The 22419-nt window shown below is 38.5% G+C and overlaps 1 protein-coding gene across 4 annotated transcripts in view; it reads right to left on the bottom strand.

The window, feature by feature from the left end:
- The window catches only part of gbf1 (golgi brefeldin A resistant guanine nucleotide exchange factor 1), a 236145-nt gene that overhangs the window by 97265 nt on the left and 116461 nt on the right, over positions 1-22419 (bottom strand). For all 4 annotated transcript variants that reach the window (XM_033612936.2, XM_033612937.2, XM_078160723.1 and 1 more), the window contains exons 5-7: positions 4344-4462; positions 3179-3287; positions 2785-2845 (exon numbers count right to left, since the gene is read on the bottom strand). In XM_033612936.2, coding sequence (XP_033468827.2) covers positions 2785-2845; positions 3179-3287; positions 4344-4462 — 289 coding nt within the window. The remainder of the gene's footprint in view (positions 1-2784; positions 2846-3178; positions 3288-4343; positions 4463-22419) is intronic.

The following is a 22419-nucleotide window of genomic DNA, read 5'->3' as shown; positions in this document are numbered from 1 at the left end:
TCTTTTGATTAGTGAAACACTTCAGAATCATCAGGTCTTTTTTATGTTTCTCTTGTTCACCATGTTGGTATACCTGAATGAATTATGCTTTGATGCCCACAGTTTTTTTTAAATGAACTGGACAATTAAACTGTGGACAATCTAACCATGCTTAGAATGTGTAGTATGTCCATACTGACAAGTTTAAACATTTATATTTGTATGCACGATCTAAGCAGCTTAGCAGCTCAAGTTGCTCAAGTGGGTAGATAACCCAGTGGGCTCTGAGAGGTTTTATACATCCAAATACATTTTTTTTTTCTTTTAAAGATAAGTTATTACGCCTTTTTTGCCTTTATTAGACAGTACACAGATAGGCATGAAAGGGAGGAGAGAGAGAGAGGGGGCGACATGAAGCGAAGGGCCACAGGTCAGACTAGAACCTGGGAGGCTGTTCAGGAACCTACAGTATATGCCCACTTGGGGCACACACTCTACCAGGTGACCTACCAGGGCGCCCCCACCCAAAGAACTTCTATAAATATGGACTGTTCCTTAGTATTAATGGCAACCAGACCAGGTGTCTAACTGAGACCTGGATTATTTGACAAAACGTGTAGCCACACCAGTGAAGTTTTACAGTACAATAAAATTAGATTAGATAGGATCAGACAGTTCACCCAACAAAACAGTCCTTAAACAAGCATTATTTTTAACATATCAAAAAACACATGGTGTTAAAAGGCAACTTCACCAAAACTGAGAATTCTAATATAATATTTCCATGGCCTTGGAAAGTTCATGTGTGAACATGAGCTGCTCTCTCTCAAAGCCAGAAACCAAAGAAGGAAGTCTCAAATTTGTGATGTCATAGGGTATACAGTCTGACGCTGCTTCATAGGCAATGAATGGAAGACTGTTTTTTTTTGGACCCACAGATTGTTTTCTTTTTTTATACCCAACTGAGCTTTATTCTATTGTAGTGTTCTCTGTTGTGAAAAAGAAAGTACCCATACACTCAGAACATTCCCCTGGCTGCTCTCAGCGTCATCTAGAACATCTTCCACCATTCATTGCCTGTGGAGCAGCTCCACACCTCATACTACAGGTCGACCAATAGTGGATTTTTAAAGGAGCTATATGTAAGAAATCTAAAGCAAATAGTCATAAAATCCTCCTAATATGTCACAGAGACAAAGGAATAATGTTCATATAACATGCTGATCTCACCGACAACAATAGTACAGCCAGAATATTCGCATTTAAAAAAATATTTTACGGTCTGCAAATCATGTTTATGTTTTGAATTTGTGTTTTGGCCTGTTGCGCCACCCACCGCCGTCTACCAGTCACACAGTCAGTAGAGTCTCAGCATCAGTTAAAGTTACGACTGAGCTACAGCAGCACGGCAAGCAGCATTAGCAGTGTCCCAGTACATAGCATTAGCAGCCGGCTCCTCCGCTGTATCCCGGCAGCAGCGTTAGCAGCAGAGAAGCCGGACTTGCTCGAACAGTCCACTGGAAAACCGAAGATCAAGGACGCAGCGACACGGCCCTGCCACGGCAGCCGCCCATGGGCAAACAAATCAGTCTCCAGCGTGCCGCTGTCCAGCAACCTCAAATCTGTAGGGGAGGGGGGGCGGACACGACTCATGGCAGTATTTTGAATTTGAGTGCAGTAACCGTTTTGGCCACATTCTTACATACAGCGCCTTTAAAGGCCGATATAATAACGATAGTTTGGAGTAGGAAAAAAACAATAGCCGTTTAGCCGATAGTTAATCGGCCGATTCTATGTATCTACTGGCACAGAAGGGCTCTTTAGGACTAGGTACATACAGTACATTTGTGCACAGTAATGAGCAGGTGAAATGTCTGTCTAGCTTACATATGAGGTGTCTCAAGATTTAGGAAAATACAATTTTAATGAACATAATAAAAGAAAAAAGTCACTTGACATGCTGCTGTTTTGTGCTATGACCTATTTAAGTGCTCGAAGTTGTTATTTATGTGACAACGCCTGAAGGCAACACAGGCTCCGCTCCAACTGAGTGTGTGTACAGTGCCTTGCTGCGCTGCTATGTGAGCAGCGTGTTTGTCTGTGCGTAACAGCAGTCTGTTGATGGTCATTTACACACTGTCCATAACAATAACTATGTCAACTAACAAACTGCGCCGGGCTCGGGTCAGGTTTGGTCAGGAAAATGCTCTAGCGTGCTCACCTGTGTGTGTGGCGGAACTCCACCATGCATGATGCAGAGAGCAGAGGAGAATTGTTAATGCGTAACCATGTAGACAAACATATACTGTTCAGAACCACAGAGCTCCACTGCCCTCCTTTCTCGCTCTTTCGCTCTCTCTAGCAGCCCCTCCCCTCAGCGAAATGAGAGAGAGAGAGTGGGGGAGGAGAGGCAACAGCTTGTTGCGCTGCAGGGGAAAAAAACTTTGCAACCATCAGCAACTATCGGAGCCTTTTTTCACCGATAACGATAGTTCGAAAATATCCTATCGGCGCCGATTAATCGGCCGAACAGATTAATCCGTCGACCTCTACTTTATACCCTATGACATCACAGATTTGAGGTTTAGCACTTTAGTTTTGGGATTTGGGAGAGAGTTGTTCATTTCTACTAATATTTTTGACTGTCTTAGACCATAGGAATAACATGTATGAATCTTGAAATTGGTCTAGTTTCCCTACTTAGTCTTAAACACTAAAGGAGTGTGATCATTTAGGTTCAGCTGAAAACAATCACCTAACTTTAAATTGCACCCATCTCAATTCACCACTGTCCCATACATTTACCTAGAGAACAGTAGCTGCACCATGTCAACCAGTGTATGTTCGGCTGATTTCCTGAGGAGCTCTGCAAATACAAAAGAGAGACAGACATTACAACCAAACTGAGAAAAACAAAGAAGCAAATACTGCAGAGACAGCCAGAGAGACATTTACATCAACTTCAAATACAGGCGGGTTTATTTGCGTTCTTTTTCAGAATTTTCAACTGGGAACGCCCACTCAGCAATTAGCAAAAATCAGTGAGGTAGGTAAGAGTGTCAATTGCTGTTAATAATAGTAACTGAAAGGGTTAGTTAGTTGGTTAGTTAGTAAAACCGTCTGGAGTTTGCTTGTAATACTTCTTAGAAACGTCTCTCACGTCAGACATAGAGGTTGATGAGTATTTATTGCGACTCACCGCTTAGGCGCATCTCGAAGCAGATCCTGAAGCAGGACTGCATAATCTCACAAACAGACTCGTTGGTCAGATGGGATCCAACTGGTGTCAGCAGCAGAGTCCTCAGCACCTGAAACACAGTATGATATGTCTGTACTAAATTCCTTTGTCATATCAGTGACGTTTATCTAAGTAATTAAGATGAGGAATTGGAACTAATCATTAGCTGAAATTGTCAAGTAAAATCACACTAATACCACTGCTACATGCATGTTTTTTTTTCCCCAGCACAAACATATACTGTTCAGAACCACAGAGCTCCACTGCCCTCATTGATAGACATTGCGGAGGTACCAAAAGGAGCTTGAAAAATGTGTAGTTCACTTTCCAAGCAAATGCTGGGATTTAATTGGACATGAAGGGAAACCATGCATACCTCTGCAAAATCTGTGCCCAGCTAACCAAATTTTAGAGATATTGGTGACACTTACAGCAAAATAGTGAACAAAAGCATCCTGTTTCCATAGATAGTGCTAGGTGATATACTGAATATTCAAGACAGTTTTATGACAGACAGTTGGAGTACAAACTGATATGACAATTAATGCTCTTCGTGTGCATTCATTTGGTCATGTGTTTACATTTATGTATCAGTAAAGGTTAAGTTGGTACGGTGGTCCAGTGCAGGGTAGTGCCACCACTTGTATTTTGGGTTTCTGTCTGTAACTTGTGTTGTGACATTAAAGGTTGTGAATTCATCAGCTATAAAGATAATATATATATGACGCCCTTGTTTCGAGCTGAAACAAGGCCGTCATATCCAGCATCAAATCTGACCTTCTCATTGTTACACGATTTCTGATCGAGCAGGGAAAAAAAGGGAGAGAGAATTGTCTTTTTTCACACCATCTTTTTAACCATCTTGTCCTGCTCTACTCATGACTCTTTACTCACAAAAGTCTTGTTCCAACTACATTTTTAAGACCCCAAAAATTCAATTAAATTAACACTTGTGTCTCAGTTTCAACAAAACATTAACAGTAAGCTTCACAAAGGTCTCAGTTAATGGAAGGCTGCTACACTGTACTGCATTAACTTGTACAAGGACTGAGAAAGCATGAACCTCATTTGACGGGTCCATCAGGTCAGTTCAAGACCGCTGTAGTTACTGGTAAACATATTGTACCTGTAGAATTTTCATGAGGACCACTTCATCGCTGGCAGGGTCTGTTCCCACAAATCTAGCGTGTGTGACTGCATCTGCCATGTTCTCAATGGCTTCTGCTGCTGCTTCATGGTTAGCATCTGTAAACAGAAAAGAAACACACAATTCTCTCAGACAACTGACTCAGAAAATTCAGACTTGATTAGCTTGATCTTGACAGCGTTTAATAGGGAAGAACACTAAGAGGAAGCCAAGTTACTGAGGGTAGCCGGAGTCTCAGAGGTGGGATTGATTGTGCATATGGAAAATCTGACAAATGATTTGTGTGTTTATGATTAGCCTGCAGCTGAGGCAGTGTCAGTAAGTGTGGAATACATTCAGTGGCTACTTTCAGTAGGTAGGCCTACATCTCTACCATCTGATGCAATCTAACACAACAGTTCCACCATAAATTTGGCCTTCATAAAGCTTGTAAGTTGAGGCTCTGGTGACACAGTCAGTGAGGTTTAAATCCAACTATATGGTGATTGATGAGATCATACATACAATGTGGTGGTGTTGAACTGGAAAACCTTTTATTGAAAGGTGCTTCGAATGCCCATGTACTTACAACATGAGGGAAGCTGAGTACTAAGCCCCTTTCCCATTGCACAAAAACCCGCCAACACCCGCTAACACCTGGCTTTTTCAATGTAATGGGAAAGATCACGATCCACATTCATGCTTGGGGCAATTTTACTTTGGATAGTTACGGTTATTTACATTGATGGAAACACAACACTCAGGTGAACTTACCAATTTTAGACTCCATATAAGAAGAAGTAACCACTGTCAAGTTTTCACATGCTGCTCTCTACTGTTTACTAACCTGTTTTCTGCACCGTCTGTGAATTCAAATGTGACACACTAAAAACCCCTTTTTCAATTCTTTTTTTTTTTTTTTGCCACTTTCTGACATTCTATAGACAATTATTATTAGCTGTTATTATTAGTCATATTTCTACTACCATTATACACATTGATTATTAGTCATGTACATATACTATCACATGTTAATATATAATTACAACAGATGCTACCACAATTACTGTTATTATATTATAATATTATTACTAAAATTAATGTTCTTTCTCTGTCTCTGTCTATCTTTATGTATCATTTTGTCATATGAATTACTGTAAATTTATTATGTTGATCTGTTCTGTACGACATCTATTGCACGTCTGTCCGTCCTGGAAGAGGGATCCCTCCTCAGTTGCTCTTCCTGGGGTTTCTACCAATTTTCTCCCCATTAAAGTTTTTTTTTTTTTGGGGGGTGTTTTCCTTATCCGCTGTGAGGGTCCTAAGGACAGAGGGATGTAGTATGCTGTAAAACCTTCTGAGGCAAACTGCAATCTGGAAATCCATCAGTAAAAAAAAAAAAAAAAAAAAGATTTTTTTTTTTTCCTTCCTTTCTACAATGTAAATTGCAGAATCTGTCTTGAGAGATTAGGCAAATTGTGATTTGTGATATTGGGCTTTATGAATAAAATTGAAAATTGAATTGAATTACATTACAAAGGTATATCTGACAAAGTGGTCACTGACTGTATGTTGACCATTTGAGAGTTTTAGCCATTTATCTCCCTCTACAGCCAACAGGGTAGGGGTGTGCCATATCATATCATTCACAATAGTACAAGTATAATTTTTATACTTTATTTATATACTTTATTTTTTATTTAATTCGACGACGTACTGCACAGAGGGAACTCATTCATCCTCTGACAGCAGCATAATGTCTCTCCCTCTCTCACCATGCACACATGGAGTCGGTGTCGTCAAGTGATTTTGTCATAAACCTTTGGTAATGTAAACCTAAGCGATGCACGCAGCTCAACAAAAAACTACATATATGTGAATGTGCAATAGTTACTGTAGCATAACAGCCTTTCACAGGTTACAGTGTGATGATTAGAGGAGAAATGGCAGAGCATAAAGGTCCAGGTAGAAAAAAAAAAAAAAAAAAACAATCGTTTAGGATTCTGCTAAAAGAGAAGCAAATCACCTGTTGATATACAGTACAGGCCAAAAGTTTGGACACACCTTTTCATTCAATGCGTTTTCTTTATTTTCATGACTATTTACATTGTAGATTCTCACTGAAGGCATCAAAACTATGAATGAACACATGTGGAGTTATGTACTTAACAAAAAAAGGTGAAATAACTGAAAACATGTTTTATATTCTAGTTTCTTCAAAATAGCCACCCTTTGCTCTGATTACTGATTACTGAGAAGGTGTGTCCAAACTTTTGGCCTGTACTGTATATACAGTACAGGCCGTTGTAGCGCTTGATGGTTTTTGTGACTCCACTTGGGGACACATTTAAAGTTTTTGCAATTTTCCAGACTGACTGACCTTCATTTCTTAAAGTAATGATGGCCACTCGTTTTTCTTTAGTTAGCTGATTGGTTCTTGCCATAATATGAATTTTAACAGTTGTCCAATAGGGCTGTCGGCTGTGTATTAACCTGACTTCTGCACAACACAACTGATGGTCCCAACCCCAATGATAAAGCAAGAAATTCCACTAATTAACCCTGATAAGGCACACCTGTGAAGTGGAAACCATTTCAGGTGACTACCTCTTGAAGCTCATGGAGAGAATGCCAAGAGTGTGCAAAGCAGTAATCAGAGCAAAGGGTGGCTATTTTGAAGAAACTAGAATATAAAACATGTTTTCAGTTATTTCACCTTTTTTTGTTAAGTACATAACTCCACGTGTTCATTCACAGTTTTGATGCCTTCAGTGAGAATCTACAATGTAAATAGTCATGAAAATAAAGAAAACGCATTGAATGAGAAGGTGTGTCCAAACTTTTGGCCTGTACTGTATATATATCTATAAATCAACAGGTGATTTGCTTCTCTTTTATTAGCAGAATCCTAAACGATAATATATATCGTTTAGGATTCTGCTTCCTATATATATATATATATATATATATATATATATATATATATATATATATATATATGTTTTATATTCTAGTTTCTTCAAAATAGCCACCCTTTGCCAGAGAGAAAGAGAGAGAGAGAGTTCTATTTTGGAACTGTTTAAATGTGTAATTTGTGGTAGATTTTATTTTGCTGTAGTATTAATATTGTATACAGAATCTGAATCTCACTCTTACTGTTGTTGTTTACATACTACAGACATAAGAGATTATTTTTGTTTAGTTTTTACTGAATATTTGAAGGCAAACTGTTAGGTTGACATTCTACGTCCTTAAATTGATAACAAAATATTTTTTTACTCATTTGTCATATTATCAAGAATATCATTAGCACAAAAATACCTTAAAATATTGTGATATAATTTTAGGGCCATATCGCCCACACTGTCAATACTGCAGTTATTTTTCCATGGAACCTATCTATGAATGATTCACAGTCAAAAAGACAAGTGTATAAGAATATTACACTACAACCTCTATCAGCAATGGGGTAAAGAGCAAACCTGCAGAGGCCTAGTTATATCTGCAGTTAGAAGGCTTTAGAAACACAGCAGGGTGGTGAGACTGTGGTGTGAACTCCCTCCCTTATCTCATTGCTTGGTAGACTTTAGAATAAAACAGGACAGGATACATTGGTAGGATGTCAGGAAAAAGATGTGGAGCAGTGTATGACTAGCCCTACCTGTGATACATATGGTTGAAACCCACTCCGAATATTTAAATTCAATTTCTGAATGGAAGTGAGAACTTTGGGCACTGAAAACCATTCTGGGCCAGACATGACAATCAATCAGACTGTGTCACCATTCCAGCACTACTGTAAATGTAGGCTGAGAGTGTTAGTAAACTCACAACCAAGAGCACAGTGCCAACAGCTCAACACATAAACAAAACAGGACAAATCTGGTACAGTCTATCCACATTTTCCTTCAAACCCTGGGATCTAATGGCCAGATGTGGCCTTTTGTTGGGGGCAGGCTGGGACAAATTGGCTGTCAGAGCAACAGGAGCCAGTGTTTTTGAAACCTGAGTGGCTGGCCAGCTCTCTGCCTGGAGCCAGCCTGTTTTCCTTTCCCATCGCCCTCAGGAGCAACAATTCATTAACTAATAAGCACGGGGGGGGGGGAGTGGAAGGATGGAGGGAGAGACTGAGAAAGGGAGGTACAGATGAGAATTTTATAAAGTAAAGCAACAATGCAGCCTGTCAACATTAAGACTCTGTTTGTTTTGTCCCATTGTGGAAAAGATGGGCAGCTCAGGGTTTGAAGTGACACTGAACCTTTATGTGTGAGCATGTGATTACTAGTAGACAATGTTATTTCTTTGGGAATTACCCACATAGCAAATGTTTGGGACATTTTGGTAATTAGCAGCTGTTGTGAAGACCTGGAGTGCAGAGAGTTTATCAGTCAGAAATTGGTTAATGGCTTAGAACTGGTGTATGAGTGATTAAGACAGAGAAATGTTAACATCCCCCTCAAAGGCGAGGATGACAAAGTTGTACTGAATTCATCCAGTGTTGAGCCACAGAAACTGAAACCACAGGGGGATCTAGCAGAATGTTAATATGTGGTATAAAACACTAATCCTTCTCTTGGCACTATCTATATAAGTGGTGTCCAAAGCAAGGATTTGGGGGGAGTCATTGTTAAAATAACACTATGGAAAGGAGAGGCTCAATATGAGTAGTGCGTGTGTGTGTGCCTGAGGGTATGTGAGCAAAGTCAATAGGGGTTTGAACCAGCTGCCACATGAAGCAGTCTAAGTCATATCAAACTCTGGCCACAAAAATCAAAGACATGGCGTGAGTGAGAGCAAGCCGAGTGGGCCCATTGGCTGCTTTTTACAAGGGCAACACACAAAAAGCTCTGGAGCTGCACTCTGCATGAGGGCCGATAAGATAAGATAAGATAAGATACACCTTTATTGATCCCACAATTGAGAAATTTCAGTGTTACAGCAGTCAAGGGTAAAGAGTCAAATTAAAGATTTCAATATTTTAAAAAAACTTTAAAAAAACTAGGCATGCAGAAAAAAAGTACAAAAAATACAAGAAACAGCAATAAATAATAATAATAATAATGAGCAGTGGATAAAAAGCTTGTCTACACAGCTACATAGCTACACAGTTGGTGTGCACAATAGGAATTGCACGGAATTAATTTATTTAACGAATATAGGAGACCTTGTGCCTTTTGTGCAAATTTGTACTTTCAGAATCAAAATCAGCCAAGTATTGGCCACATACAGGAAATTACAGACATGTTGCCCTCAATGTACTTTAACAAAGTTTAAGAACCATTTCCAGGAACAACAGGAATAGACATAGAGTCAAAAACAAGGACAATAAGGCTGGCATAACACATAAATGTGAAATAATACACACATGAAAGTGTTAATGTTATCACTGTACAAGAATACAGTAGTGCAGAGAGTTCTGGAATAAATCATGAATGAGTAATGTATTAAGTTGCTTCATATACATGAGGTGGGTAGTTATGTATGGTATGAATGTATACATGTACATCACCACCCATTTCATATATATAAAGTAACTTAATACACTCAGGGGTGACTGTGGCTCAGATGTAGAGCGGGTAGCCACTAATAGCAAGATCGGCGGTTTAATCCCCGGCTCCTCCAGTCCACATGTCTTAGTATTAGGGCTGGGCAGTATGACAAAATTTTCATATCGCGTTTTTAAAAAAATCAGTTTCACGGTATTTGACGGTATTTTGCTCAGGTTCGGCCCACTTGACATGCTACTGTGTTGTGCTATGGCCTATTCAAGTGCTGGAATTTGTTATTTACGTGACAACGCCTGAATGCAACACAGGCTCCGCTCCATTAGTGCCGTGCTCTGTTATAATTGTCTCGGACTCGGGTCATCTTCAGTTAGGAAAATGCAGCCTGACCTGTGTGTGTGCGCATCGGGGTGAAACTCCGCTGTGCATGATACAGGGGGCAGAGGAGAATTGTAAATGCGCAACCACGTAGAGACAGAAATAACATGCCGTCATGTAAATAAGATAATAATATAATAATAATAATATAATAATAATATAACGGTAGTTTCTAAAGAGCTAAGATGAAAAAAATAAAATAAAATCAGCAGCGGTGGTCATATTTCAGTAGCAGTGGTGCGCCGCTGGTAGTTGCTCTTTTTGGTATGAGTTCTTCTGGGTCATCGTGTACAGTTACTTCGCTTTCAGGACTCTCTCCAGCAGCCATTCTCGGCTGGCTCTAGCATGCCTATGGTGTGCAGCGGTGAAATGGGCCCACTGAAACACTTTCCCGCTGCGCACGTTTGGGCTATTTACCGGTATTGCGGTATATGAAAAATTCATATCATAACAAAAATAAATACCAGTTTTCGGTGCGAACCTGTATACTGTACAGCCCTGCTTAGTATCCTTGGGCAAGATACTGAACCCCAAATTGTTCACAATGGCTGTGTGTGAATGGTTACTGAATAGCAGGTGGCATCATGTATGGTAGCCTCAGCCCTTGGGTGATGGTGACAGTAGTGTAAAAGTGCTCTGAGTGGTCTAAAGACTAGAAAGGCCCTATACAAGCGCACCACATTTACCATTACTAGGGATGTAACAACACACGTATTCGTAGTAAACCATTCGGTACAAGGCTTTCGGTTAGGTAAGCATTACAAACCAACAATATGTTGAATTATCCTAGGGCTGGGCAATATGGCCTAAAAAAAATATCCAATTTTTTCACAAAAAATCCGATTCACGATTTAAATCGATTTTTTCCCCTCCTAGTTAAAAAAAAAAAATTGTGGCCTGGTAGCACATACCTGGAGTCCAAAACTTTCAGCATGTGAATAAACCCTGGCTTTTTCACAGTAGCCTATATATGGGCACCATATCTCTTGCAATATACATGGCAACTGCATCTGTGATCGCTTTCCACCGGACCCCTTCCTTATCATAGGCCTACGGCAGTGTTTCCCCTACCATCATATTGGATCACAACAGAAGTCATTTAAGGTTACCTTTCCTATAGAACAGGTCTATACCTTGTCCTTTTATTAAACAAACTAAATAGCCTTATGTTACAGGCTGAGCCTGATGTGTGTGGCTTGTGTGTTTGTGTGTGTATTTGTGTGTGTGTGTGGAGCTGTGTATGTGTGTAGTTGATGTAGGAGGTATGAGACGTTAGTGCGCCGGGTGTGGTGTGTGACGTCAGATGGATGCGCCCCAGGAAGAAAGTGAGGCATGTGTTATGTTGTTTACATCGAGCAGCCACAGTGAAGAAGCCTACGCAGTTCTGCATGCTGTTTTTGAGTTATTTCCCTCTATGTAAACGTCAGACACTGATGAGAGAGGCTGTGCATCATCCCTGCAGTACTGAAAATAAAGTGCCGTTCTTTAACGCAGATGAAGTCCCGTTGTTTATGTGTTGTTGCCACAACAGCTAACACAAGCTAAAGGAGCCCACTCTGAACTACGGGAGCCCAGCGTGGAGCGGCGGTGGCGGATTTTAAAGAGAAACTCGATTTTCATTAAAACAAATCGGCCTAAACTACAAATTCGAATTAATCGATAAAATCGATTTATGGCCCAGCCCTAAATTATCCTATTACATTTGGAAAATATAGCTTAAACTGTGTTTAATAAAATGTTCTCAGTGCCGCTGCGCATATCAAGGCAGCCCACAGGACGGGACAGGCAACATGCTGTCTGCCCCTCCCACCCCCAAACCAGAACATTCTACTCCACTGAGACACACTGGGAGGTACCTATGCTAAGCTAACTTGATACAAGATGATTAGTAACACCATTACCAGACCAGAAATTGAAGATCCTCCATTAACATACAGGTCTGCTGTTTGGAGCCACTTTAGTTTCTCTGTGAATTATAAAGACGATGGCGAGAGAAGTGGTGTCAAAGCATTCAACTGAGCACGCTAGCAATTAGCTTGCCTTGCTCCATTAAAATATTGTTAACTTAAACATGTCCCAAACTAAGGTAAACATCTGCTCCTTCTAAAGATGATTTCTGATTTCTGACTTATTAAGAGATACTAACACATTCGGCAAACATTACACAATTCAGTATTAACTGTAGCTGCATTGAAAGTGAATAAATGTGATGTTTCCCAGCTAACCCCTTCGCTCGTCTGTGTGAATGACACAGTTTTCACATTTTTTTAACTTCTGATTAATTAAAAACTGTGTTCTGACTGAAACATGATGCTGAATTTAGCAGCAGACTTCGTTAATAGTATATTGAGTAGAAGTAAAAGAAATAACTTTTGGCATTCATTTTTTTATATGATATAAAGGAAGTAGGGTAAATCAGTAACATATTCTAATGACTAAATACATGTTTCAAGGTATGTTGCTGAGTATATTTTATAACGAGCAATTTTCTGATGTAGATTGAGAATGAAGTCAGAGGGGAAAGACAGGGATATGATGTACTGATGTTGAGTGATGGACCTGTCAGTCTAGGTGTCATTCTCTTCTGCAAATTAAGTTGTCATTTGTTAAATATTTGTTAAAAAGTAAATCAGTATTTGCTGAACTGAAGGCAAATTATCTAGTGCCCTCAAGAATAAGGTGGATACCTCTCATTCAGCAGCTAACAGTAGCTAATGTTAGCACAAAGCATACACCCACAGCAGTGACCAGTAACTGCTGGCGGGACTGAAAGACTGAAAGGTTCATAAGTGACGGCTATTTTGCTTGTGTACATGATTGTGGCATTTAACAGAGATGTTTATTCTAGGGCTGAAACAATTCCTCTGTAACTCGAATAATTCGATTACTAAAAAAAAAAAGATTTGCCTCGAGGCTTCGTTAAATCCAGTACAACTATATATCACTGTGTTTCGCATGACACACCAAAGACCACTACAGAAAGTGTAGAGTGTGGGATCATTACAAGATAAAACGAAAACAGTTCAGTGTGTATTGCAAAACAGAGTTAGCATACCACAACAGCACGTCCTCAATGCTACAAACATCTAAGTAGGAAACATTCACTGTATGCAAGTTCACTGAACGTACCCGACACAACAAGGTGAATAAAATGCTGTAGCCAATTTGTTTAAGCCCTTGCTTCATTGATGTTATTATGTTAGTCACACACACATTAACTCGCGTGCAACCCTCATTCCGTCATTCACTCATTCACACACTCATGTACACAGAAAATAAAAAATGAAATAAAAATAATTATACTCTCAAGTTGCAGAGTTTTACTTTTGGACAACTTTGTGCAGAGGGTTCCACCATGTTCAACTGAGCAAGCAGCTGACTGCATCATTTGATCTGTCACAACTGTTTAAGTGCACACTGCAGACAAATGTTTTTGCAATTAAATGCAATTTTTGCAATAAAAATGTTGAATTTTCAAAAAAGGAAACTATTTTTTTGCTCAGAGCTTTTGTATTATTTTCTCTTTTATATATTACTCTTGCCCAAAAATAAAGCAAAAGTAATTTAATGAAACCACGCAGTATTTTTTATCCCATTATTTGATTAATCGCCATAATAATCAATAGAATACTTGATTACTAAAACAATCAATAGCTGCAGCCCTAGTTTATTCTGATATGTAATAGTCTGAAATAGCTCAGAGAGCTTGTGGGACATAGCAAACTCGCTGCTGACACACACTGGACAACAGAAACCACATTTATACTATCACTGATTCTTTACAGATGGGAAAAAAACATGTCCCACAAAAAAAGTCTAATTTAAATGAAAAATCAATAAATTCATCATCATTTAAGGAAATGATTCCTTTGTCGTTAAATTTAACACCATGTCCTTCAGTAACAAAGGTTTCCCGTACCGACTTTAAACTCTCCCAAATTGATCATCTTATCGATAGCACCGTAGGCTCGCTGCAAACAACACTCGACTCTGTAGCACCTCTTAAAAAGAAGTTAACAAAGCAAAGAAAGTTTGCTCCTTGGTATAACTCTCAAACCCGTAAGTTAAAACAAATATCGCAGAAATTTGAAAGGAATTGGCGATTGACCAAACTGGAAGAATCATGTTTAGTCAGGGCAGACAGTCTCAAAACGTATAAGAGGGGCCTCTGCAATGCCAGAGCAAACTATAGCTTTAAAAGAAAAAAAAAAAAGCTCAGCAGCGGCTCCACTCCCTTCACAGACTCAGGAAAACAGGCCTCCCCACCACATACCTCACCACCTTCTACAGGGGCACCGTGGAAAGCATCCTGACATATGGCTTAACCTCCTGGTTCAGGTGCTGCAGCGCGCAGCAAAAAAAGCAGCTCAACAGACTGGTCAAGACAGCCAGCAAAATCACTGGTGCCCCACTCCCCTGCCTGATGGAGCTATACCAGCAGCACTGCATCAGCAGAGCCACCTCCATCATCATGGATCCACTCCAACCCTCCCACCACATCTTCTCCCTTTTGTCATCAGGGAGAAGGCACAGAAGCATCACCTGCAAAACCAGCAGGAAGCTGAAAAGCTTCTTTCCACAGGCCATTAGACTTATCAATGGACTGCCCTGCATCCCCACATACACACCTACACACACTCTTATCCTTGACAGCTAGTCACCTGCCAAGTCAAGAGACTGAATGCACTACCTCCACTTTGAAAGAATGGACTACTTCTTTTAACTAGATAGAATTTATACACATTGTTTTTATTTATATTCATTATTTTACTACGCTATATTTTATTTTGATTTTATTGATATTTTTATTTTTGCACTGTGGTCACTGACTGAGAAACATAATTTCGTTCTCTTGTGTATGAAAATGCACAGTGAAAATGACAATAAAAACCTTAAATCTTGAGCTTTAATAGAAGAAAATAAGAACAACCCCAGGTTTCTTTTCGGCACTGTAGCCCAGAGTCCTGCACTGGGTCGGGTACCCGCGGGTTCGGATCTGGGTGGAAAAAAATAACATGCGGGTCGGATCGCGGGTTTTAGATAAACACATCAAATTTAATATAAAATAATAATAAATAAAATAAAATAAAAACATAAGTTAGTTCGGCAAACTACAGATAACTATCTTGGTCATTATTTACTCTCTGAGGATCGCTTCCGCTATTTCGCAACGGTCATTGGTTCAGCAGTTTACACGCGTTTCACCATCTAATAACACAATTTGTGATTGGACGAGAGAATCAACATGGCTGCCACCGTCTAACAAGCGCCGCTTCCAAAACAGTAAATAATTATTTAGGTATTTGAGAAATAAGTGGATAAAATGTACAACTATCACTTTATAATGTTTCTGAAGTGTTTCCCTGATGGATTACTTCTCTCCTTGATGCATTCTAAAAACATGTGACGGCTCGTAACTGCTGAACGTCGCTCTGGACAGAAAGTAAGTCTATTATTACACATGTAAAGTTCCTTTACATAGATTAAAAGTTTAAAAGCATTAAACGTAACAAACGAGTGCTTTTACACTCGTATGGGAGAAGAACACAGAGGGTTGATGATGGAGCTTAAGTCAGGTTTTTATTGTGAGAGCTGCTTCATTCAGGTTGTTGTTTACTCACTGGCACCTTAACTGTGGCGATATGCTGTTCAATATTCAGCCAACATGACCCAAAATGATTACTTTAAATCCGGGTTACGGGTCGGGCTGCGGGTCGCGTTTCAACCGGTCGGACCAGGTTGCAGTACTAATTGGCCCGATGCGCGGGTTTGCGGTTCGGGTGCGGTTTTGTACATCCCGGGTTGGGGCGGGGCAGATCTTGAAAATTGGACCCATGCAGGACTCTGCTGTAGCCAGGCTGACTGAGTCACAGCTCTATTGAGCCTTGTATTCCATTAGCCCTTAGCAGTAATGATTTTATGAGCTTTTTTAATGACAAAATTCTAACTATTAGAGGCAAAATTCATGACCTCCTGTCCTCAGATAGCACCTATCTGCCCTCAAACACAGCTGTAAGACCTGTATATCTAGATTGCTTCTCCCCGATTTCTCCTCAACAACTGACTGCAGTGATTTCTTAATCTAAATCATCAAGGTGTCTCTTAGACCCCATCCCAACAAGGCTACTTAAGGAAGTCTTACTTTTAGTTAACACTCACTTGTTAGACATGATCAATCTATCTTTATTAACAGGCTATGTACCACAGTCTTTTAAGGTAGCTATAATTAAACCTCTCCTAAAAAAGCCCACCCTGGATCCAGATGTGTTACTATAGACCAATACCTAATCTTACCTTTTCTTTCAAAGATCCTTGAGAAAGTAGTCGCAGACCAGCTGTGTGATTTTCTCCATGATAATAATTTATTTAAAGAATTTCAGTCAGGATTTTGCATCATAGCACTGAGACAGCACTAGTTAAAATTACAAATGATCTTCTGACTGCTTCAGACAAAGGACTCGTCTCAGTACTTGTTTTATTAGACCTTAGCGCAGCATTTGACACAATTGACCATCAAATTTACAAACATTTAATTGGCTTAAAAGGTTCTGCACTAAGCTGGTTTAAATCTTATTTATCTGATCGTTTTCAGTTTGTTCATGTTCACGATGAATCATCCTTATGTACTAAAGTTTGTTTTGGAGTTCCACAAGGTTCTGTGCTTGGACCAATCCTATTCACTCTATATATGCTTCCTTTAGGTAACATCATTAAAAATCACTCTGTAAATTTCCATTGTTATGCGGATGATACACAATTGTATTTATCCATGAAGCCAGAAGAAACTAATCAATTAACTAAACTTCATAATTGCCTTAAAGACATAAAAACCTGGATGAGCACCAATTTCCTTATATTAAATTCAGACAAAACTGAAGTTATTGTTCTTGGCCACAAACAACTCAGAGACTCTTTATCTGATGACACAGTTTCTCTAGATCTCTTTGCTCTGGCCTCTAGCACTACCGTAAGAAATCTCGGAGTAATATTTGACCAAGATTTGTCTTTTAACTCCCATTTAAAACAAACCTCACAGACTGCGTTTTTTCATCTGCGTAATATTGTGAAAATTAGGCCTATCCTGACCTGAAAAGATGCATAAAAATTGGTCCATGCTTTTGTTACCTCTAGGCTGGATTACTGTAAACTCCCTATTATCAGGTAGCTCTAGTAAGTCTTTAAAAACTCTCCAGCTAATTCAGAATGCAGCAGCACATGTACTAACAGGAACTAGGAAACGAGATCATATCTCTTCTGTTTTAGCTTCTCCGCACTGGCTCCCTGTAAAATCCAGAATTGAATTTAAAATCCTACTGTTAACTTATAAAGCTCTAAATGGTCAGGCTCCATCATATCTTAGAGAGCTCATAGTGCCATGTTATCCCACCAGAACACTACGCTCTGAGAATGCAGGATTACTTGTGGTCCCTAAAGTTACCAAAAGTAGATCAGGAGCCAGAGCCTTCAGCGATCAGGCTCCTCTCCTGTGGAATCATCTTCCTGTTGCGGTCCAGGAGGCAGACACTGTCTCCACATTCAAGACTAGACTTAAGACTTTCCTTGTTAACAAAGCTTATAGTTAGGGCTGGCTCAGGCTTGCCTATTGACTATTGGCACATATGTATACTATCATATATTAATATATACTTTCAACTTATTGTACCACAATAGCCGTAATTATAATTATAATTTTATTACTTTCATTAATGTTGTTGTAAGCTATTATCATTACTGTCTGTCCTGCATCTCTCACTGTCTCTGTCTCTCTTTCTGTCTCATTGTGTCATATGGATTACTGTTAATTTATTATGCTGATCTGTTCTGTATGACATCTATTGCACGTCTGTCCATCCTGGAAGACGGATCCCTCCTCAGTTGCTCTTCCTGAGGTTTCTACCATTTTTTTCCCCGTTAAAGGGGTTTTTTGGGGAGTCTTTCCTTATCCGCTGTGAGGGTCCAAAGAACATGTAAAGCCCTGTGAGGCAAATTGTGATTTGTGATATTGGGCATATAAATAAAATTGATTGAAATTGATTGATGATTTACATACTTACAAAAGTTAAATCTGAAGGAACTGCATATACCAAATGCATGCATGCATGCATTTTTATAACCCACTTTTAACTGTTTTTAAATGTCTGGTCTGTGGTTAAGAGGCCCATGTTATTGTACTTGTCCTCAACAAGAGGTCACAATATTGACCCACCCAAGAAAAACTTAAAAAAAAATATATAGCATTGTATAAATATATATGTCAAATAAAAAAGAATGGTTCTATATTTATAAAACAATGCTTAAAGTGTACATCAAGCAATATTTTCCTTAAAGATCAGCCTATCAAAGTTGTGTCCTCAAAAAACATTCCCTTTTGTCAACTCTGTCACATGTCAACTCCGTCAGGTTTATGCTTGACAGAGTTGACATGTAAGCTGTTGGAGTTGACAAATCCATCTATAACCTCTAAATATGCGAGTATAATATTATCTGTTAACATAGTAAAGGATTAAAATTTTATTTCAGGGATTTATTTAAGTTTATTTTAGCATAAATTACGTTACCTAAGCTCGTACTAGATACCCTACACTTCTGACTTGTAGAGTATGGAAAAGCTTTGTGGTCTACTGATTATCATGTAACTTTCCCAGCATTTATATTATATATTTATATAAATACATATGAAATTGAAGGGCCAGTGTGTTGATTTTAGCATCATATAGTGGTGAAACTGAATTTTACACTGAATGGCAGCCTATGTGGAGGGTAGATATAAAGGGCTTATTCTGATGTCAGAAAATTTAATATTTGTTATTTTCTAATTTCACTAATTTAACATGACTAAAAATGCTACATTAAATTTCTACCTAATCCATTTCACCACTAGATATCACCAAAAACATAGACTTTGAAGATAGTTGGAAATTGTGTAATTTACAGGATGTTTGCCAACTGTTAGTTGTTATTTATGTTCAATAAAAGAGAAAAATAGTTTGTTCTTCATCTATTGTCAACTCAATATGTTTAAAGTCACATTTGTTTATTAATCAGTAATGCACATAGTTTATTGTCAACACTGTAAGTTTTTGTAAACACTGTCAGTTCTTAATCAACATCGCCAGATGTATGTTTTTGTTGATTTTTGAAAAAGAAAATGTTAATTCTTTTTTTAGTAGATGTTGCTTATATAGTAAAGGATTATCTAATCTGCATCATCTTATGTCTTATTTATCTAAGAAAATTGTTTTTATGGTATTAAAATTAAAAACAAAGATTTAAATGCAGACATTAAGAAATTTGGGTGTTCAGAATAGTGTGAAATCACAACACAAGTTTATATATTGTATTTTATTACATGTCAGTGTAACTAAACACTATTCCAATGTATGTCAGGACCTAAGATTCTTTTTGGACTGGAAGAATTATAATTGTAGACTTTTTAGTGGTTCAGACGGAGTTGACACACATCAAGCTCTACAGTGAAACATGTTTACTTTCCTTAAAAAGTATTTTTATTTAGAACCTGTTCCTTTACATAGTTAAATAGTTAAGACTTTTCTCTACAAACATATCCAATTCCAATAAATATAGTGTGTATTTAAAAAAAAAAAAAAAATTCAAAACCTGTTTTGTCCCTTATCTTAAGAATAGGTGACATACATTCTAGTGTCAGTAGTAACGTAGTTTTAATATAGCAGGGGAGGGGTTATGTTGCGAGTGGTTTCAGTGTGTCTTTCCTCTTTGTTTATCAACATTATTCTTTTTTTCCCTCTCACTTTTATTGTGATGTATTTTTCCTTATATTTCCATGATGCTAATTACAAACTTCTCCCTTTTATTGCAACAGACATTTTATTCAACAATAACAATTTATTCGACCCTAAAATCACAGGCAGGCTACAGCTGTACTCTAAGCTCATCTCTTCTGGCAGTGGCTGCAGCTTAAGCCTCAGCTGAGCCTCACTCTGAGCCCTATGTGGGCTAGTGACCATGCCGCTGCTAGCAGCACAGTGAGGGGCTTTGCTGACTCTGCTGGGCAAGAGAAAAAGAGGGAGAACGAAGGAGGAACAGGCGAGGAGAGACAAGTAGTGGGAAAAGAGAGGATACAGCAGGGACGTGGATATCTGTCAGCACTGAGGCTTGGGTTACTACTCCCTCCATGCCACTAGACCTCAGGCAAAAGATTGAGAGAATTACCTCAAACTAAATGAAATGGGTGAATGAAATAAGTGGGTGTGTGTGGGAGATGATTTCCTTTCCCTTCCTCTTGGGCCTTAGTCAAGAAATGATAAAAAAAAAAGTAAAAGAGAATGCAAGGGACATGTTGGAGACACGAGAGGAAAAGGTTCAGGGTGACACACTGGAGGGGATGATGGTATTCAACACAACCCCCAGGATAAACTGGAACACAACCGGCTGCTGGAGGCAGTTTTCTCACTGCAGGATTAGAGAGGACTGGTTGTGTAATGTGTGAAAACCTAAACTGACCCTAAACACCAACACACTCTATCCCTTGCTGAAAGCTTACAAGACATAAAATGGTATCATGAATCATTCAACAAGTATCACAATGAAGTACTGACATCTTGTCTGCATACACCAGACAGTATATTTCTCATTGCAGGGAGATAGAGCAAAGATCTGAATATAAAGCACACATGCAAACCTAATGTTCAGAAACCTTGTTTAAGAAAATCTGAATCCAGAGGATTTTTTTGTATTTCTTACTAGCCAGGAGATGGCAGTACTTGATAAGCCCAGTGTTGTCATACTTTATGTCCATTTACCACTCATATCTACTCTGAAGGCACAGTCAGTTATATCTTAACATCAGTTCTGATTTTACGCTAACACAATGAACTGATATATAAAGTCAGTACATTAATCAGACATTCCCTTGGAGCATCAAGAGATGTGGTTTTATTGGTGACATGTTTGTAATTAATGTGACTATCAACAGAATATAAGTATTTTCAGGATTAGCCTGAATCGGTGTTAAATTATTTGGTTATTGAGGCACAGTATATTATAAGGCACCATAATAGTACAGTGTATAACAGGGTCCCTACAGCTTAGGGCATGTTAGATTTTTTTCTTTTTAATTGACTTTTTTAAAGCCACTAGTAATTAAATATGAAACCAATTTAACAAAAACTTAAATTCAAAAAAAGTAAGAGGGTAAGGACATTTTTGCACAAGTGTTTACTGTGACTGTAATATAAAACATGATTTTTGTTGGTTCCGCTACCCTGGTGGAGGCATTTGGTAAATTATTAAAAAAGAATAGATGCTACCAATTATTTTGAGATTTTACAATGCAGCGTCAGTAAACAAAGATTCCTAGAACTCTACTTTCAATGTCCCAAACATTTTCTTAGACTTCTGAAAGATTGAGTTAGGACATTTTAATACCAATCAGATTAATAAATCCAATACATATATAGTTAGTTAGCTTTAAGGTTGAAGCTTATGGTCCTGGTTTTAGTTAGGGGTTTTGTTACATTTTGCTTCTTGCCTACCTCATTTCCTTTGTGATTTATATGACTGCTGCTGTAACACTGCATTTTTCCTTATAGGATTAAACAATTTAATTAGCAATTGACAAATTCAATTAATCATTCAAGCAAGCAATCTATCTACTGTATCTATTGCATCTGCCCTATCTATCTACCTACCTAACCTTGATTTAGGAAATGAAAAATAAATTTAACAAATCTGTCATGTGTCTGTCGTATGTATTCTGTAAGAACAAAATATTGTCATTTAAAACAAAACACATACAAAAACAAAAAGAAGAATTACTTACTAAAACTGTATTGGAAAGCTGTGTAATATTTCGCTGTTATACAGATGACTAAAACATACTTCTTGGTCTCAACTCTTGTTGAAAATCTAAATCTTACACACAGTCACTCCACTTTCATAGAAAATTATGTCTTAAGTCTCCTCTGCGAGCCTCAGACACATTCTTCACTAAAGATCGTGTTTCAATACTCTTTGAACTTGCATTCAGTATCACATGCTCATAGCCCTACCCCACCCACACTACCAGAAAAAAATGGCATAGCTAAGTAAAACAAAAGGGTAGGCAAGTAAGTTCGAAATATTCTCATATTTCTTCATCTTTTCAACAACTGGAGAGTGACTGTCGTTGCCTTGAGAGCAAGTGTGCTTCATTGGTAAGACTGCAACCCTTAGAA

The sequence above is a fragment of the Epinephelus lanceolatus genome, chromosome 17, assembly GCF_041903045.1.
Source record: "Epinephelus lanceolatus isolate andai-2023 chromosome 17, ASM4190304v1, whole genome shotgun sequence".
Classification (NCBI taxonomy): domain Eukaryota; kingdom Metazoa; phylum Chordata; class Actinopteri; order Perciformes; family Serranidae; genus Epinephelus; species Epinephelus lanceolatus.
Note: the sequence above shows the minus strand (reverse complement) of the source record. Positions and strands in the feature narration are given on the sequence as shown.